At 34.5% G+C, this 21,267-nt stretch overlaps 1 protein-coding gene across 4 annotated transcripts; it reads left to right on the top strand.

Annotated features, from left to right (window-relative positions):
- The first annotated feature begins 411 nt into the window (after nt 1-411).
- Nucleotides 412-20,509, top strand: LOC114338966 (protein YIPF3). 4 transcript variants are annotated; one of them, XM_050644185.1, is made up of 5 exons: nt 412-643; nt 9,984-10,232; nt 11,085-11,170; nt 16,976-19,705; nt 19,760-19,840. In XM_050644185.1, the coding sequence occupies exons 1-4, from the start codon at nt 598-600 to the stop codon at nt 16,976-16,978; spliced, it is 384 nt and encodes a 127-aa protein (XP_050500142.1). In that variant the 5' UTR covers nt 412-597; the 3' UTR covers nt 16,979-19,705; nt 19,760-19,840. The 4 variants fall into 4 exon arrangements, with proteins under 4 accessions (XP_050500142.1, XP_028145389.2, XP_050500140.1 ...); XM_028289588.2 differs by lacking the exon at nt 16,976-19,705 and having other exon boundaries at nt 19,760-20,509; XM_050644183.1 differs by lacking the exons at nt 412-643; nt 9,984-10,232; nt 11,085-11,170 and having other exon boundaries at nt 19,211-19,705; nt 19,760-20,509.
- Nucleotides 20,510-21,267: the final 758 nt, after the last annotated feature.

Raw genomic sequence — 21,267 nt, 5'->3', positions numbered from 1 at the left:
AATAAATTTTTAATTTGCGTAATAAATTAGCAATAAAATAGCAAAAAATATGGGGTATGTCTCATGGCTCCCTTATGAAATGGTCATTCTAGCTTAATAGATATAACATATTAAGAGTTCATTGTTGCACCATATTGAATACCTCCTTTTATTGCCATATTTAACAATTGGGCAATTTACCTACTTACTTTACTCTATTCTCTATACCTATAGTAATGCTCCCTGTTCCCAATATACTTTTAAAATGAAAAGAAGATGAAAAAATATATTCCATAAATTAAATCAATATTAAGTTATTAGTACAGTTTAGACTTTAGACTTTAATCGAAACCTACTCATAATATACAAAACAGTAGGTATTTTTGTATTCTACTTGGAACCAACTTCAAAGTCCACTTGTTTTACCATTATCTATGCACAGATGAATTTAATGACGTTTAAATTATCCTTAATAAACTTTTATTTTTTATTCGACAATAAGTATCAAACAATTAAAATTTGGTTAATGCAATTCAACAATATATTTTGAGGTGGCCGTGGCCACGCTGATAACGTAATCTGATCAAATAAAAAAAACAATTTTATATTTTTAATAATATGCAGCGGGGTGTAGTGACTTGGTTAATAATAGTTTTTATTATCTGTAAGTATGATAAGTTTTTTAATGTATTTTATTATTTAAACACAGAAATGCTAACTCGAGAGCAATTTTAGATTTTTGTGAACATATTGTTTATTTTTGTGTGCTGTTGACCATATTATTTATAGTCTTGTTAGATTTTTCATTCTAGTCACACGGGTATCAGTTAAATACGGGCCCGTACCTACAGAGATCTCAATGTAAAATTACACACACAACAGTAATCCCCGACCGACCTGAATGAGACTTGCATGCCCAGAGAAACATTTGGGCATATAAGTCATTGGAGTGAGGAGGATTGGTCCAGATAAATCAAGGACGAATAATCCGAGCCCCAATGCTCTCCAGGCATTCCTCCATGACCGCCTCATAATACGCTGTTATGCTATGGCTATGAGTGACTTCTATTACTTTCATAATAATGTTTGTCGAGTGAAAGTCTTGGAAAACGAAACTCCCACTTAAAGTATTTTCCGTGTGAATCCCAGGACAGTGTGAGGCGCAGGGTCCCCGTAAGAACTACTGGCGCCTGTGTGAAAAAAAGGATTTTGGCGCCCTTAAGGCAATTTGATAATGTTTTTTATTTATTTTTTTGAAGGTAGGTAGGTAGGTGCTTCAAATAAAGCAAAATAGGAACAAATAACACCATTGCAACACCATAGCAAATCCTAATTAAATAAAGTTTAAGGAGCTTTATTGAATCAATCCTGCTGGACCATCTTGTCACACATAGAAGGTTTAAACTTAACCCGAGAACATTTTTTCTCACAACATCCCACCTTTTTGTGGATGGCGAACCCAGAGTAACGCGATTTCCAAATTTTGTCCATTTAAGGTACGTTTTTACTGTTTTTACTACTTTACGAGCCAGCCGCGCCAGTAAAAACGTACCTTTAGACGGGACTTTATCGTCGCATTCGTCGCCCCCGTTAGCGAAATTATTTCGATTTGATTTTTTTGCACTAACTTACCATAATACTTACTAATAACAAATCCACAGGGTGCCAGGCGGTGCCGTGGTCGAAAAATTGTTTAAACAATTTTTTTAAAACAAATTCACAAAAAAAATTTTTCATTTCCAACAAATGTTTTTAGATAACTTGGGTCATTTTGAGTAAAAATGGTCCCTTGTCATTTTTCTCTAAGATAGATTGTTGTCGAGTTACAGGCGATTTAAGATTTGAAAAATGCGCAAATGGCCATATAACTTGACAACAATCAATTTTAGAGAAAAATCACAAGAGACCTTTTTTGCTCAGAATGACCCAAATTATCTAAAAAAATTGTTCGAAATGAAAAAAAATTTTTGTTAATTTGTTTAAAAAAATTGTTTAAACAATTTTTCGACCAGGTACCGCCTGGAACCCTGTGGATTTATTATAAAGACCTCTTTTTGAGTAAGTTTCTACAAAAAGATCTAATCGAAATAATTTCGCTAACGTGTGCAAAGATACAGCCTGGACTACAGCGCTAATTGTTAATAATTAAAAACAACAGCTTTGTAGTAAAATAATGACAACAATTTCTTCAGGACCTTGAAGGAGGGGTTTTAAATTTTGATTTCGTCACTTTTTGACTTTCATAATAATAATTTTTAATCCAGTTATTAAGCCTTAAAAATGATCATTTTCGCATTTTTAAATTTTAAATCGCGTAAAACTCGACCACAATCAATTTTAGTGAAAAATGAGAAGCGACATTTTTTACTCAGAATGACCCAAGTGATCTAAAAAAAAAGTTGTTCGAAATGAAAAAATTATTTTTGTGAATTTGTTTTAACATTTTTCGATCACGGCACCGCATGGCACCCTGTGAATTTGTTATAAGGACCTCATTTTGAGTAAGTTTGTGCAAAAAAATCGAATCGGAATAATTTCGCTAACGGGGGCGACGATACAGGCCGGTCTAATTAGTTATTTGTTGGGTATGCGATTTTCAAATCTTGTCCATTCATCATTTGAGCGTCACACAATCGTTGGCTTATCGATGAGATAGAATTACTGCCCACACAATTTCTCCACGATATCAGGGCATAGTAAGGTATTTCTTATCTACAGTTTTGTCTACGGAATGGGTGTTTGTTGTTTTTATAGCGCGATTTTTAATTTTATATCTATAGAAAGACTAATAATGACATCCAAACAAAGTAAAACTGAGCTATTTAATTTCTCAACTTTTATTTTAAAACTAATTTTTGCTTTTTGATTTTTTTGTAAATATTTTTGCAATTTTTGACCCTCAGTTTTGGCGCCCCTAAAGGATGGCGCCTGTGTGCACTGCACACTTTGCACATATGGTAGCGGGGGCCCTGGTGAGGCGTGTTCGTCCCGTTGTCTTCTTTTTCTTGTCGTCTGTGTGTGTTTTGTGTCTCCGAGCATCGAGCTTCCATAAATCAAGTCTACCAGAGCAGAGCCTTTCGGCTAAGCACAGTCTCAACATTCGGATGGGGAAATGGACCCCTCTGATCCAGTTTTTTAATATCTTATTAGTATCTTTTTTATTGGCATGTATTAGTTTTATGTTATTTATTTATTTTGCTCAACAGGCCATGTAGGCCCTGGGCGTGAAATACACAATTACATTTTTTACTATATACAATATACAATAATAAATTGTCTATTAAAAATACATTATATAAATATATACATATATACTGCCGTCCTAAGAAAGAAGGCAGTATCTCCGCAAATGTAAGTTTCGAGATAATGCAGATTTTAATAAACAAGGCTGAGCCACCATCAAAATATTTATGGATTCTGTATTGTTTAATTGCGTTGTTTTTCATATCTTTCATATCATTGAATAAGTTTATTTTTTTATAAGATATTTTTATAAATTTTAATGAAAATGGCGGTTACTGCTTTTACGCAAGGTATGTTATTACAACCTTGATTAAAAGTAGTCAAGCAGTTGCTAGATTAAAAAGCAGTATCTCCATTTTTTTCTGTAGGAGATACTGCCTTTTAGGCTTGTATAAGATACTTACTGCCTTTTAACTAAGTAATGCCTAACAGCAAGTTGAGTTACTGCAATTTTAGTATTCTACCAGACCCAGGAATGAAGGCTTACTGTTTTATAACTTTGTTAGGTATATTAATATGTATAAGAACCCATATAAAAGAGCAAACTCGAAAATTGTAAAAATTGGAGATACTGCCTTCTTGCTTAGGACGGCAGTATAGCTCTCATTTTAAAGTTCATGGCATATTCTTGTGTTACCATTTCTCTTGCGCTCTTCTTACCACTTCTCTCCATTCTCTTCTGTCTAATACCTTGTTTCTCCAGTTATCTATTTTTAATTCACGTAAATCTGCTTGGACGCTGTCAAACCATCTTTTACGGGATCTTCCTTTCCTTTGTTTCCCGACTGGTTTCCTGTTCAATATCATCCTGGTCATTCTGTGGTTTTTAAAATCTTTGCACATATCCCAGCCATCTTATTCTATGCGCCTTTATTATTGCGGTGATTTTTGGTTCCGTATACAGCTCTTCCAACTCTTTATTTGTCCTTCTTCTCCATCCCATTTGTGCATTTAAGCCTCAGTCAATTGATCGGAGAATTTTCCTCTCCCATCTTTCTAATCTTTCTACATCTGCCTTTCTCAAAATCCATAATTCAGCTGCATATACAACCGTAGCTCTAATCACTGTCTTGTAAATTCTTTCTTTTGTTTTTCTTGAAACAAACTTAGACTTCATTAGGGATCTCAGCATTCCCTATTTCTGGTTGCCTTTTGTAATTCTGGATTCTATTTCTTTATCTTCATGTACATTTTCCTTTACTTTCACACCAAGGTAGGTAAACTCTTCCACTCTGTCAAAACTGTATATGTAATCTTTCTCCCCTTGTATTTTTATAAACTCTTTATTGTCTTGCTGTGTATCCTCCATTATCATGTACTTAGTTTTCTTTTCATTTATCTTTAGGTCAAACCTATTTGCTTCTTTGTCTATCTTTTTCACAATTCTTTTTAATTCTTTCTTTGATTTTGCTAATATTGTTAGATCATCCGCGAAAGCTATACATTGATGTTCATTTTTAAATATGGTTTCTTCCATTTTTATGCTACAATTCCTCATTATTACTTCAAGAACAAGATTGAATAACGTGGTTGACATCGGGTCACCTTGCCTGAGTCCTTGTTTGATTTCTAAGTCCTCTGAGACGTCTTTCCACACTACTTCACACTAAAATCAAGCTATTCAATTTCTTGGGAATTTTTAATTCTTTCAGAGCCCGATACATTTCTTTTCTATTTATACGATCATATGCCTGCTTGAAATCTATGAACAGCGCATACAGGGTAGTTTTGTACTCATAGCAATTTGCTTGTAATTCTTTTAGCGTGAAAATCTGGTCTGTTGCCAAACGGTTAGATCGAAAGCCTGCCTGGTACTCCCCCACAGTATCCTCCATGAATTCGTTTAGACTTCCACGTATGTATTGTGCTAATATCTTATACCCTGTCTCTAGGAGTGCTATTCCCCTATAATTTTCACATGTTTGTTTATCTCCTTTTTTTGTAGGGGGCAGATTCTAGCCAGCCTCCAGTCATTTGGCATTTTTTCCTCTTCCCATATCTTTTTCACCAGCCCATATAGTTGCTCGTACAATAATTGTTCTCCTCTTGCCTTTAACATTTTAACTGTTATTTCTGTCGCTCCTGGACTTTTGTTGTTTTTAAGTTGGCTGATTATATTCATTACCTCTTGTTTTGTGGGCGTCTCCACTATCGTATCGTTTTCATCCATGTTCTGTATTGTGTCCATCTCGTCCTCTTCAACATTATTTTATAGCTCTTCGAAATAATTTTTCTATCTTTCTAGCACCTGCGCTGTTTCATTTATTAGTATTCCTGCTTCATTCTTAATATACATAGATGCTTCGGCTTTGATATCCTTTGTCCATTCTTTTAACTTCTTGGTAAAAAGACCTTATTTCTTTAGTTTGAAATTTTTCTTCAATTTCCTTTAGCTTATTTTCTTTGGATATTCTCTTCTTTCTCCTACATTGTCTTTTCATTTCCCTTCTTGCGTCCATATGAACATTTCTGTTATTCTCATTTTCTTTTAATAGCATTATTTGTCTAGCTCTCCTCACTGCTTCAGCTGCTTTTTCACATTCTTCATCATACTAGTCATTTACTTTTCCTTTTATCAATGCGTAATGTTTAGAACTGCCTGATTTCCCTTCCTTATTGATGTTTTTACTTTCTCCCATCTTTCTTCGATTTCCATGTCTTGTGCGCATGTTGCCAGTTCTATTTCTATTTTCTCTTTATATCTAGTTTTTACTTCTTCACTTTTCAATAGGGTCGAAATGTATTTTCTCTTACCTTCCGTTCTTTTCCTTTTTCCCTTTCCGGTCGCACCCCAGTTTCCCATGCATGTCACTCTTACTAGGTAGTGGTCTGAATTGCATTCGGCTCCTCTCATGCTTTTTATTTTTGATATAAAATTCATGTCTCTTTTTTCTCTATTAGTACATGATCTATTTGGTTAATTGTTTTTCCCTCAGTTTTATGTTAGGCTTTATTTTTTTTTTTTTTGGTGGCCTAGAAGTTTATTGTGTTAATAATGTTTTTTTTGTGGAGTTTAGGATGGGTATCGGCTGAGGGTGGGAGTTAGTCGAGCCATGTAGAGCTACTTATATGCTATCTCTTCTTAGTCATTGCCAAGCAGTTGTTGTTTGGGTCTTCTGTATTTCCATCGGTGAAAGACACCATACCTTATGATCTCTCGAAGGATGTGGTTAGGATGATCCATCAGTTCGGAGAATTTTGTTCTTGCTTTGTCGTCCATCGGGTCTGATACTCTGAACTGTTGGATGTCTCTGAAAAGGAATCTATCGGCTATGTACCTATCGAGGGACGGTCGTTGTTTCTGCGAGGGTGTGTATGCCAGGATGGGCAGTATGACGCTATTTATGAGCTTTGTCTTTTTTCTGAATGTTAATTTGCTTGTCCCAGTTATGTTTCTGATATTGGCTTGTACCATTTTTGCCCTCTGTATAGTTCTGTGAAATAATTCTGTGGAAAAATGCTGTTTTTCCTGGTTTATGGATTGTGGTTACATGGGCTTCCTTCCATCGATTAGGAAATCTTTTGAATATTATTAGTACTTTTAATATGTGGGTCAGGTAAACGACTGCTTTCGCTTGGAGCTGTTTTAGAGCCTTGTTGGTTACTTCGTCCAGTTCAGGTGCTTTCTTTGGTGGGGTTTTCCGGATCAGGTTGCTTACTTCTTTTGGGGTAGTGGTGCTTCTTGATGAACTGGACGTAAGAGCATGTAGAGGTGCTAATATAGACTCCGACCACTACCTTATAAAATCAAAGCTCAGAGCACGCATAACTAACGCAAAAAAAAGGTCACGGCACAAAATCCACAAAATACAATACTGAGGTGCTAAAATCTTAAACTGATAGAGCTAATTACATGAAAATCTTAGACGAAACGTTACCAAACATCGCTGAAAATTTAAGTATAAAAGAGCATTGAACTAAATGTAAAGAAGCCCTGAACACAGCGGCTGAAACTGTATTACAACCTATCAAGAGCAGATGAAACGAAGATTGATTCGATAAAGAGTGTAGACATATTAACCAACCAAAAAATGAAGCATATAAGAGACTCCAGCAGCGCAGAACGAGATCAACTCTCGAAGATTATGAAAATATTAGAAGGGAAGAAAAGAGAATGTTTAGAAGAAAAAAGAAAGGACAATACGAACAAGCTCTAAACGAAATTGTTAACTACCACAATTAAAGAGACTTACGAAAATTTTACCAGCAAAAAAACAGCTGCAGAAAAGACTTCAAACCCAGAATAATAGCCTGTAAAGATAGGGACGACGGCTCTATAATTAGTAACATGGAACAGATACTAAACATATTGACGCAACATTTTGAAGAACTGCTTAGTAGCAATCATGAAGATGGCGAGATGGAGGATCCCATGCTTCAAATGAATGAAGATAATTGGCAGCTACCCCCACCGAAGAAGAAATTTACCCCCACCGAAGAGGGCGACACCCTCTTGAAACACACGCATAAACTGATAACTCCAATTTGGCAACAGAAAGAAACACCCCCAGACTGGAAGTTGGGTGTACTGTGTCCTATACACAAAAAGGGAGACATGATGGTGTGTGATGAGGCATCACTCTACTCAATATGGCATATAAAGTGTTTTCCTACGTACTGTACAAAAGACTTCTCCCCTACGCCGAAGAAATAGTAGGAGGATATCAGTGCGGTTTCAGTCCTAATAAATCAACAACGGACCAGATATTTACAGTGAGGCAGACCCTTGAAAAAACCCTAGAGTTCGGCGTAGACACCCACCACATATCTATTCGTGGACTTCAAAGCCGCATACGATTCAGTTAATAGAGGTAAACTTCTACCTGCTATGGTAGAATTTCAAATAACGCTTCATCTTGTCCAATTAAGTGAACTTACGCTCACAGGAGCAGAGAGCATGGTAAAAATCCAAAACAATTTCTCAAGACTCTTCAATTGCAAAAATAGACTAAGACAGTGTGATGGACTATGGTGTCTCTTATTTAACCCGGCATTAGGAAAAATAATTCGAGAGTCCCAAATTAATACGAATGGTACCTACTATCTTTACCAAACCAGTACAAATTGTCGGATACGCAAATAACATAGACATCATAGGTAGATCTAAAGAAGCATTTCGGGCGTTAAGAGCATCTGCGCAGAGAATGGGATTAAATATAAATGTTCAACCAAATATATGTGTTGCACTAGGTCAAGCAACCCGACACCTACAAGAATAATAATTGACGACCTAGAACTGGAAGGTGTCGACACCTTCATATACTTAGGCTCGCTGCTAACTAAATATAACAATGTCAGTGAAGAAATTAAAAGAAGAATAGTAGTCGCCAATAAGTGCTACTATGGCTTAAAAGACAAATGGCCTCAAAAATACCTAGAAAAATTAAATTGACTGTCTACAAAACACTAATAAGACCAGTGCTAACATATGGTTCAGAAACTTGGTCACTTACACAGAATGACCAAGAACTGCTCAAACGTTTTGAGCGAAAAATCCTAAGACGAATATATGGAGGCATAAACATAAAAGAACAAGGTTTGTGGCGCAGGCGTTACAACTTTGAGTTGTATAGAAATTTTGGAGAGCCTGACGTTGTACAATTCATTAAGCACGCCTTAGATGGATAGGTCATGTAATCAGGCGAGAGGAAGATGCCATAGTCAGAAAAGTTTTTGACCGAAGAGGGCCGATAGGACAACGAGCAAGAGGAAGACCGATACTTGGTACTTAGGTAGGTACCAAGACAACTTAGAGTATGGAGAAGAGTTGCCAGAAACAGGGACGAATGGAGGATTGTTCTGAAGAAGGCTTTGGCTCATAAAGAGCTGTAACGCCACTGATGATGATGATGATCTTCTGCTTCTGGCGGTCTTCTGTACTAGTCTTCTTCGACTACCTCTTCAAAGTCAGAGTCTTCTTTTTGGTGGTAGTTCAGGAAACACTCTCATTCTAGGGTGGTTCTCATGACTTCGGCCTTGTCTTCGATGGTCTATACTATGCCGTTTTCTCCATGTAGAAGTAACAATGGTTTCGTGACGTTTCTAAGAATTTTCTGTAGTTTTCACACATGGTCAACGTTTTTGTTGTTTTCTTCTTATTGCTTCACATTTTGTTCACAAGGTGAACTCATATCTCGTTCGCGTGTTTTTGGAGCTCGTCTTTAATCTGCCTATTTAGTAAGATAGAAAGATCAGCTATATAGATATCAGCTAAAAGCACTTAGCTCTTAGGTTCTTCTGCATACTTCGGTAGTGCTTTTGTTTATTGCTTCTCTTATGATGTTATTGAAGTCTATGACTTTTGTCTCTAGTTCTTCTGGGCTTTTTATGATTGGAATGTTTCTGATTTCTTCACTGACTATGAAGGTTGGCTATTTTGTCTTCTTCTTTTTGTAAGTTGAGGTGTAGACTTCTTCCCATGTGCTACTTTCCATTAGTATGGGATTATGGTCTTCTGCTCCGTAGGTCAGAGACTCTATTTTTGTCTGGAGTCTTAAATTCTTCGTTACAGCTGTGTCTAAGTGAGTGGGAAGATTGTTGCCTCCAGGGAAGTTCAATGGTTGTATTGGCCCGATCAGTGTTGTTCCGTCTCTTTTTTCGAGATAGCTAGTTTTCTCCGATTTCTGTTAGTAGCTGTCATTCCAGTTAGGGAATCTCACGTTAAGGTCTCCAATTATGGTTGTTGGTTCTTATTATGATTTAAGTTTACCGCTTCTTTAAAGGATTTTAAAAAACCAAGCATTCGTATGTTGTAATTTCAGTTCCTGTTGTTTTCAATAAATCTCAAACGCAAGACATATCAAATTTTCCAATTTTTGATGAACGTGTGACTTCAGAAAACTATGTGGATCGTAAAATAGAAATAATAGAAAGAATCAGTAACCAATTGAACCAGTTATATCAAGAAACCTATCGAAATTGTGAACATAAAAATAATGAATACCATTTGGAATATGAATCTATTGAATCCCTGTGGAAGTGCGAAGAAGATGATATGAACAATATGAAAGGTTTAATACTTTTATTTATATAAAACTTGTATTTATTATTATCATGTTAATGTTATTATCATGTTAACTGTATTATTATCACTCCTTAAGATACTGCATCATTGTGCAATGAACCATTAACCACATGAAATTAAAACCTTTCTCTCTCTCTTTCTTTCTCGCTCTCTCTCTATCTCTCTCGTTTCGCTCTTTCTATTTTATTCCCATTGGATTATAGTGTATTATTTATTCCCATTATACTCTAATAAGCAATCCAAGGAACCTTTTCACGATAATAATACCTATTACTTATCAGAAAGATATCTGATTCAAGATAACCATTTGAGGATAGTTCAGATTATGTATTTTTGAGTTTTCTGAAAATACGATTCCATAACAAGATCAAGTATGATTAACTATTTATATGGGAAATAAGCCACCATTAAATTGAAAAAATAATTTTATTAACGTTTCAACGCCCAAATCGGGTGTCGTTGTCAAAATACAAAATAATACAATAATACAGTAGTATTTTGTATTTTGACAATGACACCCGATTTGGGCGTCGAAACGTTAATAAAATTATGTTTTCAATTTAATTGTGGCTTATTTCCCATATAAATAGTTAATCATAAATTTGCCACAAGGAATAGCTTCAGAACAAGATCAAGTATTTTTAAGAATTTTCTAAGCTCTGAATTTGAGTTTCGAATAGTTTCCAGAGTATTACTAGCGGTTTAAGATATAATTAGCCCATTACGTCACTACTCATCATATTGCTAACATTCTCATTATTATTTACACTTTTATTAAATTTACTAAAATTGCAGATTTTAATCTATTTTTATAATGAATACTTTTGTAAAATTTTAGGTCGATCTTTTAACATTGACTTAGTGGACTTTCAAATGCAAATAGTTCAACATTTTCTTGATGCCTTCGCCTACTTAAATAACCAGGTATTCATAACAAATAATAGATAATTAATATTAAAACTCAATTTAGTATTGTGCCTATTTTTAAAATATATTTTAACACATTAAAACTACTTCTAGTCTATTTATTTTATAATATTCACTCTTAAGTGAAATGTTACGAAATTACTGATTTTATTTTTAACACTTTATTTTAAATAAAAAATATTTAATTTATATTTTATTTATTATCTACAAGAATTTATCAATCACACTCAACATAGCACATAAAGGCGGAAATACATATCCGCGCCGCGAACTCCGCGCCGTGTGAGCGCCGCGCGTTCGTGGCGCGGTTAATGTTCGTTAAAATTTTTCATTTTGACGAACCTTCCGCGATCCAGAGGAAACTTACGAACATTTAGTAATTGTAGATAATTAGTATTAAATGTGGGTGCCTACAGTGGATCCGTTTTTCTCCGATCAGATCAGATCCGATATCGGCCGACGTCGGAAGTAGCTTCTCCTATTCTCATCGAGAAGTGTTTGGTTTCATTCCGATTGGTTGCAAGTTGAGTTGCAAGTTGAGTTGCAAGTTGGTTGCAAGTTGGTTGCAAATTGGTTGCAAGTTAGTTGCAAATTGGTTGCAAGTTGGTTGCAAATTGGTTGGAAGTTGGTTGCAAATTGGTTGCAAATTGGTTGCACGATGGTTGCAAGTTGGTTACAAGTTGGGGGTTGCAAGCTAACATGTTTAAATATATTCAATGTCATCATCTCATTTTCACTTTCCACGGTAAACATCAATAAGTTTGATATTTCCTTCCTAACACTCCATTACTAACAAATATTCAACTCAGGCGCCCCAAAACCAACAAACCACTCGCAAACCCGTCCAAATACGTATTGCGAACCATCAAAGCATTTGTTGAAAAGCCGACAGAAGTTAGATCGTGGTGCGCCGTATGCGAGCAGTTTGTGTGCCACTTGAAAACACGTACTAATCTAACAAATATGCTGCGCGCGAGCGGCTCGCACACCGAGCAGAGCGCATATGTATACCCGCCTTAATACTAATGCATGTAATTTATACCTTAATTACCTACTCTGTCTATTTAATTTTATCACTGGACTGCGGTACATAAGAGTAACGGAGGTAAATAATATCCTATTCTTGCTCCCATTGACTGGCGTAATAATCGTACTTAACCATATACTTACAAATATGTGGTGGATTCAACAAATATTCAAAATATCTCGATAAACACTGGCTTATCGAAAAAGTACTTATAGGCAAAAAAGTTTTAAAAACATTGTGTTTAACTAATGGTGCCACAATGGTTTGGGGGGGTTTAAGGGAACAAAACCCCCATAAAATTTCACTTTAATTTTTTTTTAAGATGTTGCTGCCATAAGAATGCCACATGTCCATTTTCAATAAAAAATCTCTAAGAGTTTTCGATATATGAAAATAAAACCATTCTCATTTTGTAAATTCAAAGGGCTGTAACTTTTTTGTGTGCACTATTGTATATAGGTAAGTCAGGTTCAATCAACCTATTTTAGACCGCAGAATCTGTGGTATAATTATTTATAACCAATCTTTTCGGGACACCCTGTACAAAAAAAATCGTATTCATAAAAAAGTAAAGACCCAAGATTTGAGACATTTCAAAAATTTATTTTCTAATGACTTAGATAATGAATGTACTGAATTATTGGTATGTAATAAAGAAATTCTTGGTGATTTTCATCAATTTTTTAAATCTAACTATTTAGAAGTGTATAAAGGGCCTAGCCGGGTAAGATGGTGAAAAGTGCCCCCAACTCGATTTAAATTCCATATAGGCCACTTTTTAGCACATATACAGGAACTCACTTTCTGAAATTTTTAGCCCCCTAGGTGGTCACGTGACCCCCCTAGAGCCTAATTAGGCTTTTTATGTTTTTATTTTTTATCTCAGCCACATCAAGAGCTAGCCAAAAACTTTATTTAAAAAAGTTGTAAGTTTCAAAAAGATCTATATGAAAATTTTTTTTTTATTTTTTGGCGGGAAATTCGAATTTTTAGAACAGTTTTAAACTTTTAAATAACTCTGAAAAAAAAAACTAAGACACTCGTTTTTACGAAAATCAATTATAACGTGTATTTTTGCACAATCTTTCACCCTGAATTTTTTTAGATTTTTAAAATTGGTGAATCGTATATTTAAAAATAAAAAACCGCATTTTTTCGGTTTTTTTTTTCGTTTTTTGATACAATTTTATACATATTTTTCAAAAAAGGTAACACCGTCACTAGTATAGGTAAAAACTGAAAAATAATTGGGGTTTGCTTTATAAAATTTTTTTGTAACGCCATCCATTTTCAAGATACAGGGCGTTGAAGAAAACAAAATTTTACACATTTTTTACGGTTTTGCTGAAACTACTGAAAACATTGTAATAAAACTTGGCTGGTTTTAAGAGGTAGTTATTGTGCATGTTTTGACATACAATTAAGGATTTGATATTCATCATTGGCGCGCATAGGGGTAATGGGCTAAACTTTTTAAAGAATAAAGATAGTACGCCACTGACATATTTCAAATTAACAATCGTTTTTGAATTCCTCGTTCAATTTGTGACAAAAAATCTATCTTCTTATTTTTTCATACAAAGCGTCATTTTTATTAAAAAAATAAAAGATCTTAACCCTTACAAAGCATTCGAACTTTTCTACATCTACATACATAAACTCGTACATCCATTATAAAAATTAATTCGAATACTTTGGAAGCGTTAAGATCTTTTATTTTTTGCAACAAAACGGCGCGTCTTATGAAAAAATGGAAAGATAGATTTTTTGTCACAAATAGAACGAGGAATTCAAAAATGATTTTTAATTTGAAATATGTCAGTGGCGTACCATCTTTTTTTCTTTAACAAGTTCAGACCATTACCCGTATGCGCGCCAATGATGAATTTAAATTCTTAATTGTATGTCAAAAAATGCACAATAACTACTTCTTAAAACCTGCCAAATTGTATTGCAATGTTGCCAGTAGTTTCGGCAAAATCGTAAAAAATGTGTAAAATTTTATTTTCTTCAACGCCCTGTATCTTGAAAATGGACAGGCCCGACCAGAGGGGGGGCAGGGGGGGCAAAATCCCAGGGGCACGGGGCCCAAGGGGGCCCGGGCCCGGCCGTTAGCAAATTTAAAAAAATTCCTTTTATTAAAATATTTTACAACAGATTGAATTTGCTTGCGGTTTTAATTATGAAATTATTATAAGGAATATTATGCATTTGGAAAAGGCAATATGCAAGAAATTATTTCTTTGCATCGAAGCATCTAGATCAGGTTAAGCAATCTCAAGAATCGAATAAGAGAATGCAAGTGCATTATTTGTCTTGGAGAACTCAAAACGAGTTCATAGCAAGTTGTGCTGATTATGTAAGGAAAGTTATTGTGGACGAACTCAAGCGATCTAAATACTATTCTATTATGGTTGACGCTACACCAGACTCAAGCCATGTAGAACAGACCTCTTTTGTATTTAGATACATTATTTTCAAAGAAGACGTAAAAGAATATGAAATCCATGAACGATTTTTGGAGTTTTCCGACTGCAATGAAAAAACTGGAAAAGACATCGCAAATCTAATCAAAGAAGTTCTTAAAAAATATGACATATCCTTAGATGACTGTAGAGGACAGGGATTCGATAACGGCAGTAATATGAGTGGCAAGTATAAGGGTGTTCAGGCTCATATTTTAAAATCAAACCCTCTGGCTGTGTACTCACCATGTGGATGCCACAGTTTGAACTTATGCGGAGTATGCGCTGCTGAGAGTTGTACTGAAGCACAGACTTTCTTTGGTGTTGTTCAGAATCTGTACAATTTATTCAGTTGCAGCCCGAAAAGATGGGAGCTTCTGAAAGAGATAGTAGGATCTTCACTGCACTCATTGTCTGATACGAGGTGGAGTGCTAGAGTAGAATGTGTGAAACCAATAGCGGCACACATAGGCAAAATCATTGAGGCAGTTTCATCATTGTTGAATCTTAACGTAACTGTTGAAACGAGAGCCACAATCAATGGGGTTTTAGAATATCTTAACACCTTCAAGTGCATCCTCATGGCGTCAATTTGGGTGAAAGTGTTGGTACCCATCAACTACAGAAGTCAACTACTTCAAACTATGGACGCTACTTTGGATGTTGAGAGTAGTAATATAGAGAGCCTAATTGATGATTTAAGTGCCTTAAGAAATAACTGGGACAAGATATTGTCTGAATGCAAACATGTTGCAAATGCTTATGGTATCGAACCGGAACTCTCCACTTCCCGTGCGAGAAAGAGGAAGACTTTTCACGATGAAACAGCTACAGAAGATGTAATGTTAAATTTATCCCCGGAAGAACGCTTCAAAACAGAAGTTTTTTACAAAATAATTGATGTTTTGGTGGCCAACTTGAAAACGAGGTTCACAGCACTGAGAGAAATCGAAATGAAATTTTCATTTTTATGGAAGTATAACGAAATGGACGAGAATACGATCTCAGAAAGTTGTGTAAGATTCGCCGAAGAGTACAATTCAGATGTAAGCAGGGATCTAGTTGATGAAATGATTTACTTGAAAACTGTTAGTAAATCAAACATCTCAGATACGTCGCTGAAACCAGCAAAACTTTTGAACAAGCTCGTGTCCCTTAATGTGACAAATCTTTTCCCCAATGTGTGCATTGCTCTTCGCATATTCTGTTGCCTACCAGTATCCGTTGCTCAGGCCGAGAGATCATTTAGTGTTTTGAGCCGAATTAAGAATTGTTTAAGATCTACTATGGGTCAACAACGATTATCTGATTTGGGACTGTTAAGCATAGAGTCAAAACTTGCAAAAACTCTTGATTTCGACCACGTGATCCAAAACTTGGCGGATATGAAAGCAAGAATAGTTATGTTGTAACTAACAGTTCTATTGTAAATAATTAAAAACAAAGTTTAATTGTTAAAACTGTTTTAATTTTCTTCCTTCCTGTGTCAATAGCATGAGTGTTCACTATAACATATCCCAGTTTATGAGTTATCAGATTTTTGGGAATTTTCGTTCAACTGGGTTTGGGAGGGGGCCGGCCGGGTCTCATCCCCGGGGCCCGGCCTGGCTCTGGGCGGCCCTGAAAATGGATGGCGTTACAAAAAAAAATTATTAAGCAAACCCCAATTATTTTTCATTTTTTTTAACTATTCTAGTGACGGTGTTACCTTTTTTGAAAAATATGTATAAAATTTTATCAAAAAACGAAAAAGAATCCAAAAAATGCGGTTTTTTATTTTTAAAGGTACGTTTCACAAATTTTAAAAATCTTAAAAAATTCAGGGTGAAATATTGTGCAAAAATACACATTATAATTGATTTTCGTAAAAACGAGTGTCTTAGTCTTTTTTTCAGAGTTATTTAAAAGTTTAAAATTGTTCTAAAAATTCGAATTTCCCGCCAAAAAATTAAAAAAAAAATTTTATATAGATCTTTTTAAAGCTTACAACTTTTTTAAATAAAGTTTTTGGCTAGCTCTTAACGCGGCTGAGATAAAAAATAAAAACATAAAAAGCCTAATTAGGCTCTAGGGGGGTCACGTGACCACCTAGGGGGCTAAAAATTTTAAAAAAGTGAGTTCCTCTATATGTGCTAAAAAGTGACCTATATGGAATTTAAATTGAGTTGGGGGCACTTTTCACCATCTTACCCGGCTAGGCCATTTAATGAAATATGAACTAACCCAGTTATATATTTGTGAATAGATGGCTCATCAAATATATAAAAGTAAAAACTATTGTGAATATTTCAAACAGCTTGTTTTTTGCAGTAAAGAAGAGACAGCTGGAGCAGATTATGACTATTTGGATGGTTGTGCAACGGATTCAGTAAAATTTATTTATTATCGCATCTTTGTTCAACATTTGAATTTATTATTAATAATCCCAATATTAAAAAATTATTTTTGCAGCAGAATTGTCACCTGAAGGTATTATCATCTTTGGTAATGAAAAGTTTACAACATGAAGGATTTCACTTAAATCTTGAATTTGAGTGTGAATGTGGGGAAAATGCCTTCAAAGTTTATTCTGCTGTTATAAAAATTATCTGTAATATTGTTTTAAATAATTATACAAAAACAAAAATAGCGGCCATCAAAGTATAATGAATCTAAAAAAAGTATAAAAGAAAAATAATGATAAGGGCGATAACAAAAAAATAAAATTATCTACTCTAAACCCCAAGAATGCAGATCAAACATTGTGAGCAATAATTGTTTTTATAGTTATTTCTAGCGATATTTTGTATATCTATAATTTAAAATAAGATAGTATTTATTCAAAACAATGTATTTTGCACATAGGTATTCTTGTCATTGGTTTTGTTTTTAATGAAAACTTCTTTATTAACGTTGTGCGATTTTTTGATAGGGGAAAAAGCATTGAATTCGCGACTGTCATCGCGACCGTCATCGCTTATGCTATATATTATTTGTATGTATTTATAAATTGTGTAGAAGTATTTAAATTTAAAATAAATGTAATACCTATTTTAGGATGGAGAAAAAGGATTTATTTCATGACCGTCTTCTCTTCGGCGAAATAAATTTTGTACGTATCTATATTATGTATATCTATACATACATTGTATAGAAGTATTTAAATTTAAAATAAATGTAAAACCTATTTTTGAATGGGGAAAAAGGATTTATTTCGAGACTGTCATCTCTTCGGCGAAATAAATTTTGTACGTATATGCGTATTAAAGTGAAAACTTCTTTAGGGACGTTGTGCACTTTTTGGATGGAAAAAAGTATTAAATTAGCGACCATCATCACGACCATCATCGCTTCGAAGAAATAAATTTTTGAAGTGAAAACTTCTTGAGGGACGTTGTGCACTTTTTAGATGGGGAAAAATTTTTAAATTAGCGACGGTCATCGCTTCGACGAAATAAATATTTGATGTGAAACACTTTAGGGACGTTGTGCTCTTTTTGAATGGAATAAAGTATTAAATTAGCGACCGTCATCGCTTCGATGAAATAAATTTTTGAAGTGAAAACTTCTTGAAGGTCGTTGTGCACTTTTTGGATGGGAAAAGTAATAAATTAGCGGCCGTCATCCCTTTGACGAAATTAACATTTGAAGTGAAAACTTCTTTAGGGACGTTGTGCTCTTTTTGAATGGAATAAAGTATTAACTTGGCGACCGTCATCGCTTCGATGAAATAAATTTTTGAAGTGAAAACTTCTTGAGGGACGTTGTGCACTTTTTAGATGGGGAAAAATTTTTAAATTAGCGACAGTCATCGCTTCGACTAAATAAATTATTGAAGTGAAAACTTCTTTAGGGACGTTGTGCACTTTTTGGCTGGGAAAACGTAATAGATTAGCGACCGTCATCGCTTCGACGAAATAAATATTTGATGTGAAACACTTTAGGGACGTTGTGCACTTTTTCGATGGAAAAAAGTATTAAATTAGCGACCGTCATCGCTTCGACGAAATAAATATTTGAAGTGAAAACTTCTTGAGGGACGTTGTGCACTTTTTGGATGGGGAAAAATATTAAATTAGCGCGACCGTCTTGCTTCGACGATTTTTAAATTTTTAAAGTTAAAATTTCTTTAGGGACGTTGGGCACTTCTTGGATGGGGAAAAAGTATTGAATTTGCGACCGTCATCAGTTCGCTGAAATAAATTTTGTACGTATATAAATTATGTGTTTGTATACATAAATAGCATAGGGCATACGCATCGCGTATATGATATAGGTATAACACTTCTTTTTTGGATGGGAAAAAGGATTGAGTTCGTAATTTATATATTTATATTATAAGATATATATTATAAGATATAAATATATCTTATATTTATAAGAAGTTTTCGCTTCTGTCGGCACTCCCACGAGTGCCTTCAAATTTTTTTGTATAATAAACGTTACTTACAAGGAATTACTTTTAATTTTATTTTGTACAAACTTCTAATTAATAATATTTTCCTGTACGATTCAAAAAATACTATAAATTTTAACAGAATTTGTACTTTAATTGTCGTTTCAAAATCGGTAGACCGAGAGTCGGACTACCGACGTCATCAATTCCAACGTTGTCTTTTTCACTTCATGGCTTGTAAAGTAGAAGAGAACTTTGACCTTAGAACATCAAATAAACGTTAGTTTTATGTTCTATGACAATGACAGACGACAGGACAGAAGTGACGGAAAAATGAATTTGACAGTTGAAGTTGAAAGGTTAAAATAATTTTGATTTAAAAAAAAACAACAAATTTGAAAATGGAATTTTGTACAACGATTATGAAGATAAAAGAATGAATCATAATGGAATTAATCTAATAGAAAACAGATGTTAAATTTGTTTACGTTCATTGATGTCAGTTTTGTATGTTTAAATATGGAAAACCAAATAAATCTAGTCAAGGTTAGAACTAGGCTTCACTCCCAAAATAAACCCAAATCTTAACCAAGAATAGAAACATTTTTGGAAATACAATGAATTGATAAACTTAGTAAATTTTTATCCAATAATTATGTAACTTGGTAAGTTCTATTTTTTATAAAAATTTAATTAAATTCTCATTTTTATTTCTATAGGTTGTTATATTCAAACAAAAATGTGATATATCTAATGCTACCAAGGAACTCGTCAATTCAAGTAAAGAAGAAAATTAGAAATGAAGGCACATAATATGGATTCTTGTGTGTATTTAGGCCCTGTAGATCCGCCAAAAGAACCTGGTATTACAAAATTGTTCATGGTATTGCCATATGACATTGCAATTAGAATATTGGGAGCATTTATACCTCCTTTCCGAAGCTACCAGAAGGTACATGTTGACCTATTGGGACCATTACTAGCAGTATTACTATTAGCTGGTTTTGTAACCTATGGAAATTCCTTAAAATTAGTGAGAATAGAATTTACACCTGTTGAATTTATTTTTTTGTATTCATTTTTAATGCCGTTATTTTGTTATTTAATCGGTAGGCTTGGACAAGCCCAAATAGGGTTTTTGAAAACAATTTCCTTAATAGGATATTCATTTTATGGCCACTTGTTTACGTTAATTGCTTCGTTTTTATGTTTCCAAGAGAAAAGCAATTTCTTTTTCTTTATATGTTTAATAACATTTGGGGGGCTTAGTAATTTTAGACTGGCAATCATCTATTTGCGTAGCATACCTGCTCCTGCAGTTAGAGTGATTATATGTGCCACTATAGGCAGTGTGAATATTCTTAGCGTAATATTTCTGCACTTTGCATATATGCACAGACATTATGTTTATATACAACACTGAATTGTTATCGTTATAATCCTAATAAAGAAGTTGTTGGAGATTAAAAGTTTATTTTTTATTATATCAGGAGCTTGGAGGAGTAAGTTCGAACTGCAAAAACAATGTTTCGGGAAAACCGAGTTGAAGTTTACAAACATGTTAGAATAGTAAGGGCGAACAAGTGGTGCTACTAGATTATGCGGTTTATCGTCGCATTTCTACTATAGCGTGCAGTCTACCAAGGGATACGGTGTATAATCTGTAGGGGAGAGGCTTGTACCTTGAACCGGATTTTTTCAAAGCTCAAGTATTTTTAAGTTTTTAAATTTCAAGAGTTAATTTGGTCCAAGGTACAAACCAGTACTGTACCTTGCACCAAGTAGTCTTGTATGTTGAACCACCCGTAAACCTTTAAAAATATACACAAAAAGATTGTATTATTCAAGGTTAAACCTCTCAAGATTTAAGTGAAACACATGTACCTTTTTGCCTTTCAGACAACCCAGCCTGACTTGGTGGTTTAAGTTTGAGCACAATGTCAATGTAAAATTGTGAACCACTTGGGCCAGAATATTTGTTACTGTTCAGAATTCTCTTCAGATACTGGACCGTTAAATAGGGACTTACAGCCGTTACTTCCATCCATCCAATGGCACTACAGCCCAAATCGAGCCTTGGCCTCCTTCAATAAGCTTCTCCAATCATTTCGATTTACCGCTGTTCTTTTCCATGAACTTGTTCCCAGAAAGTTCCTGGCATCCTCATCGACTTTGTCTTCCGTCAACAGCTGTTACTTGTGCAACATAAAAATGTGTCTTCTTTTGT

The sequence above is a fragment of the Diabrotica virgifera genome, chromosome 2 (assembly GCF_917563875.1).
Source record: "Diabrotica virgifera virgifera chromosome 2, PGI_DIABVI_V3a".
Classification (NCBI taxonomy): Eukaryota; Metazoa; Arthropoda; class Insecta; order Coleoptera; family Chrysomelidae; genus Diabrotica; species Diabrotica virgifera.
Note: the sequence above shows the minus strand (reverse complement) of the source record. Positions and strands in the feature narration are given on the sequence as shown.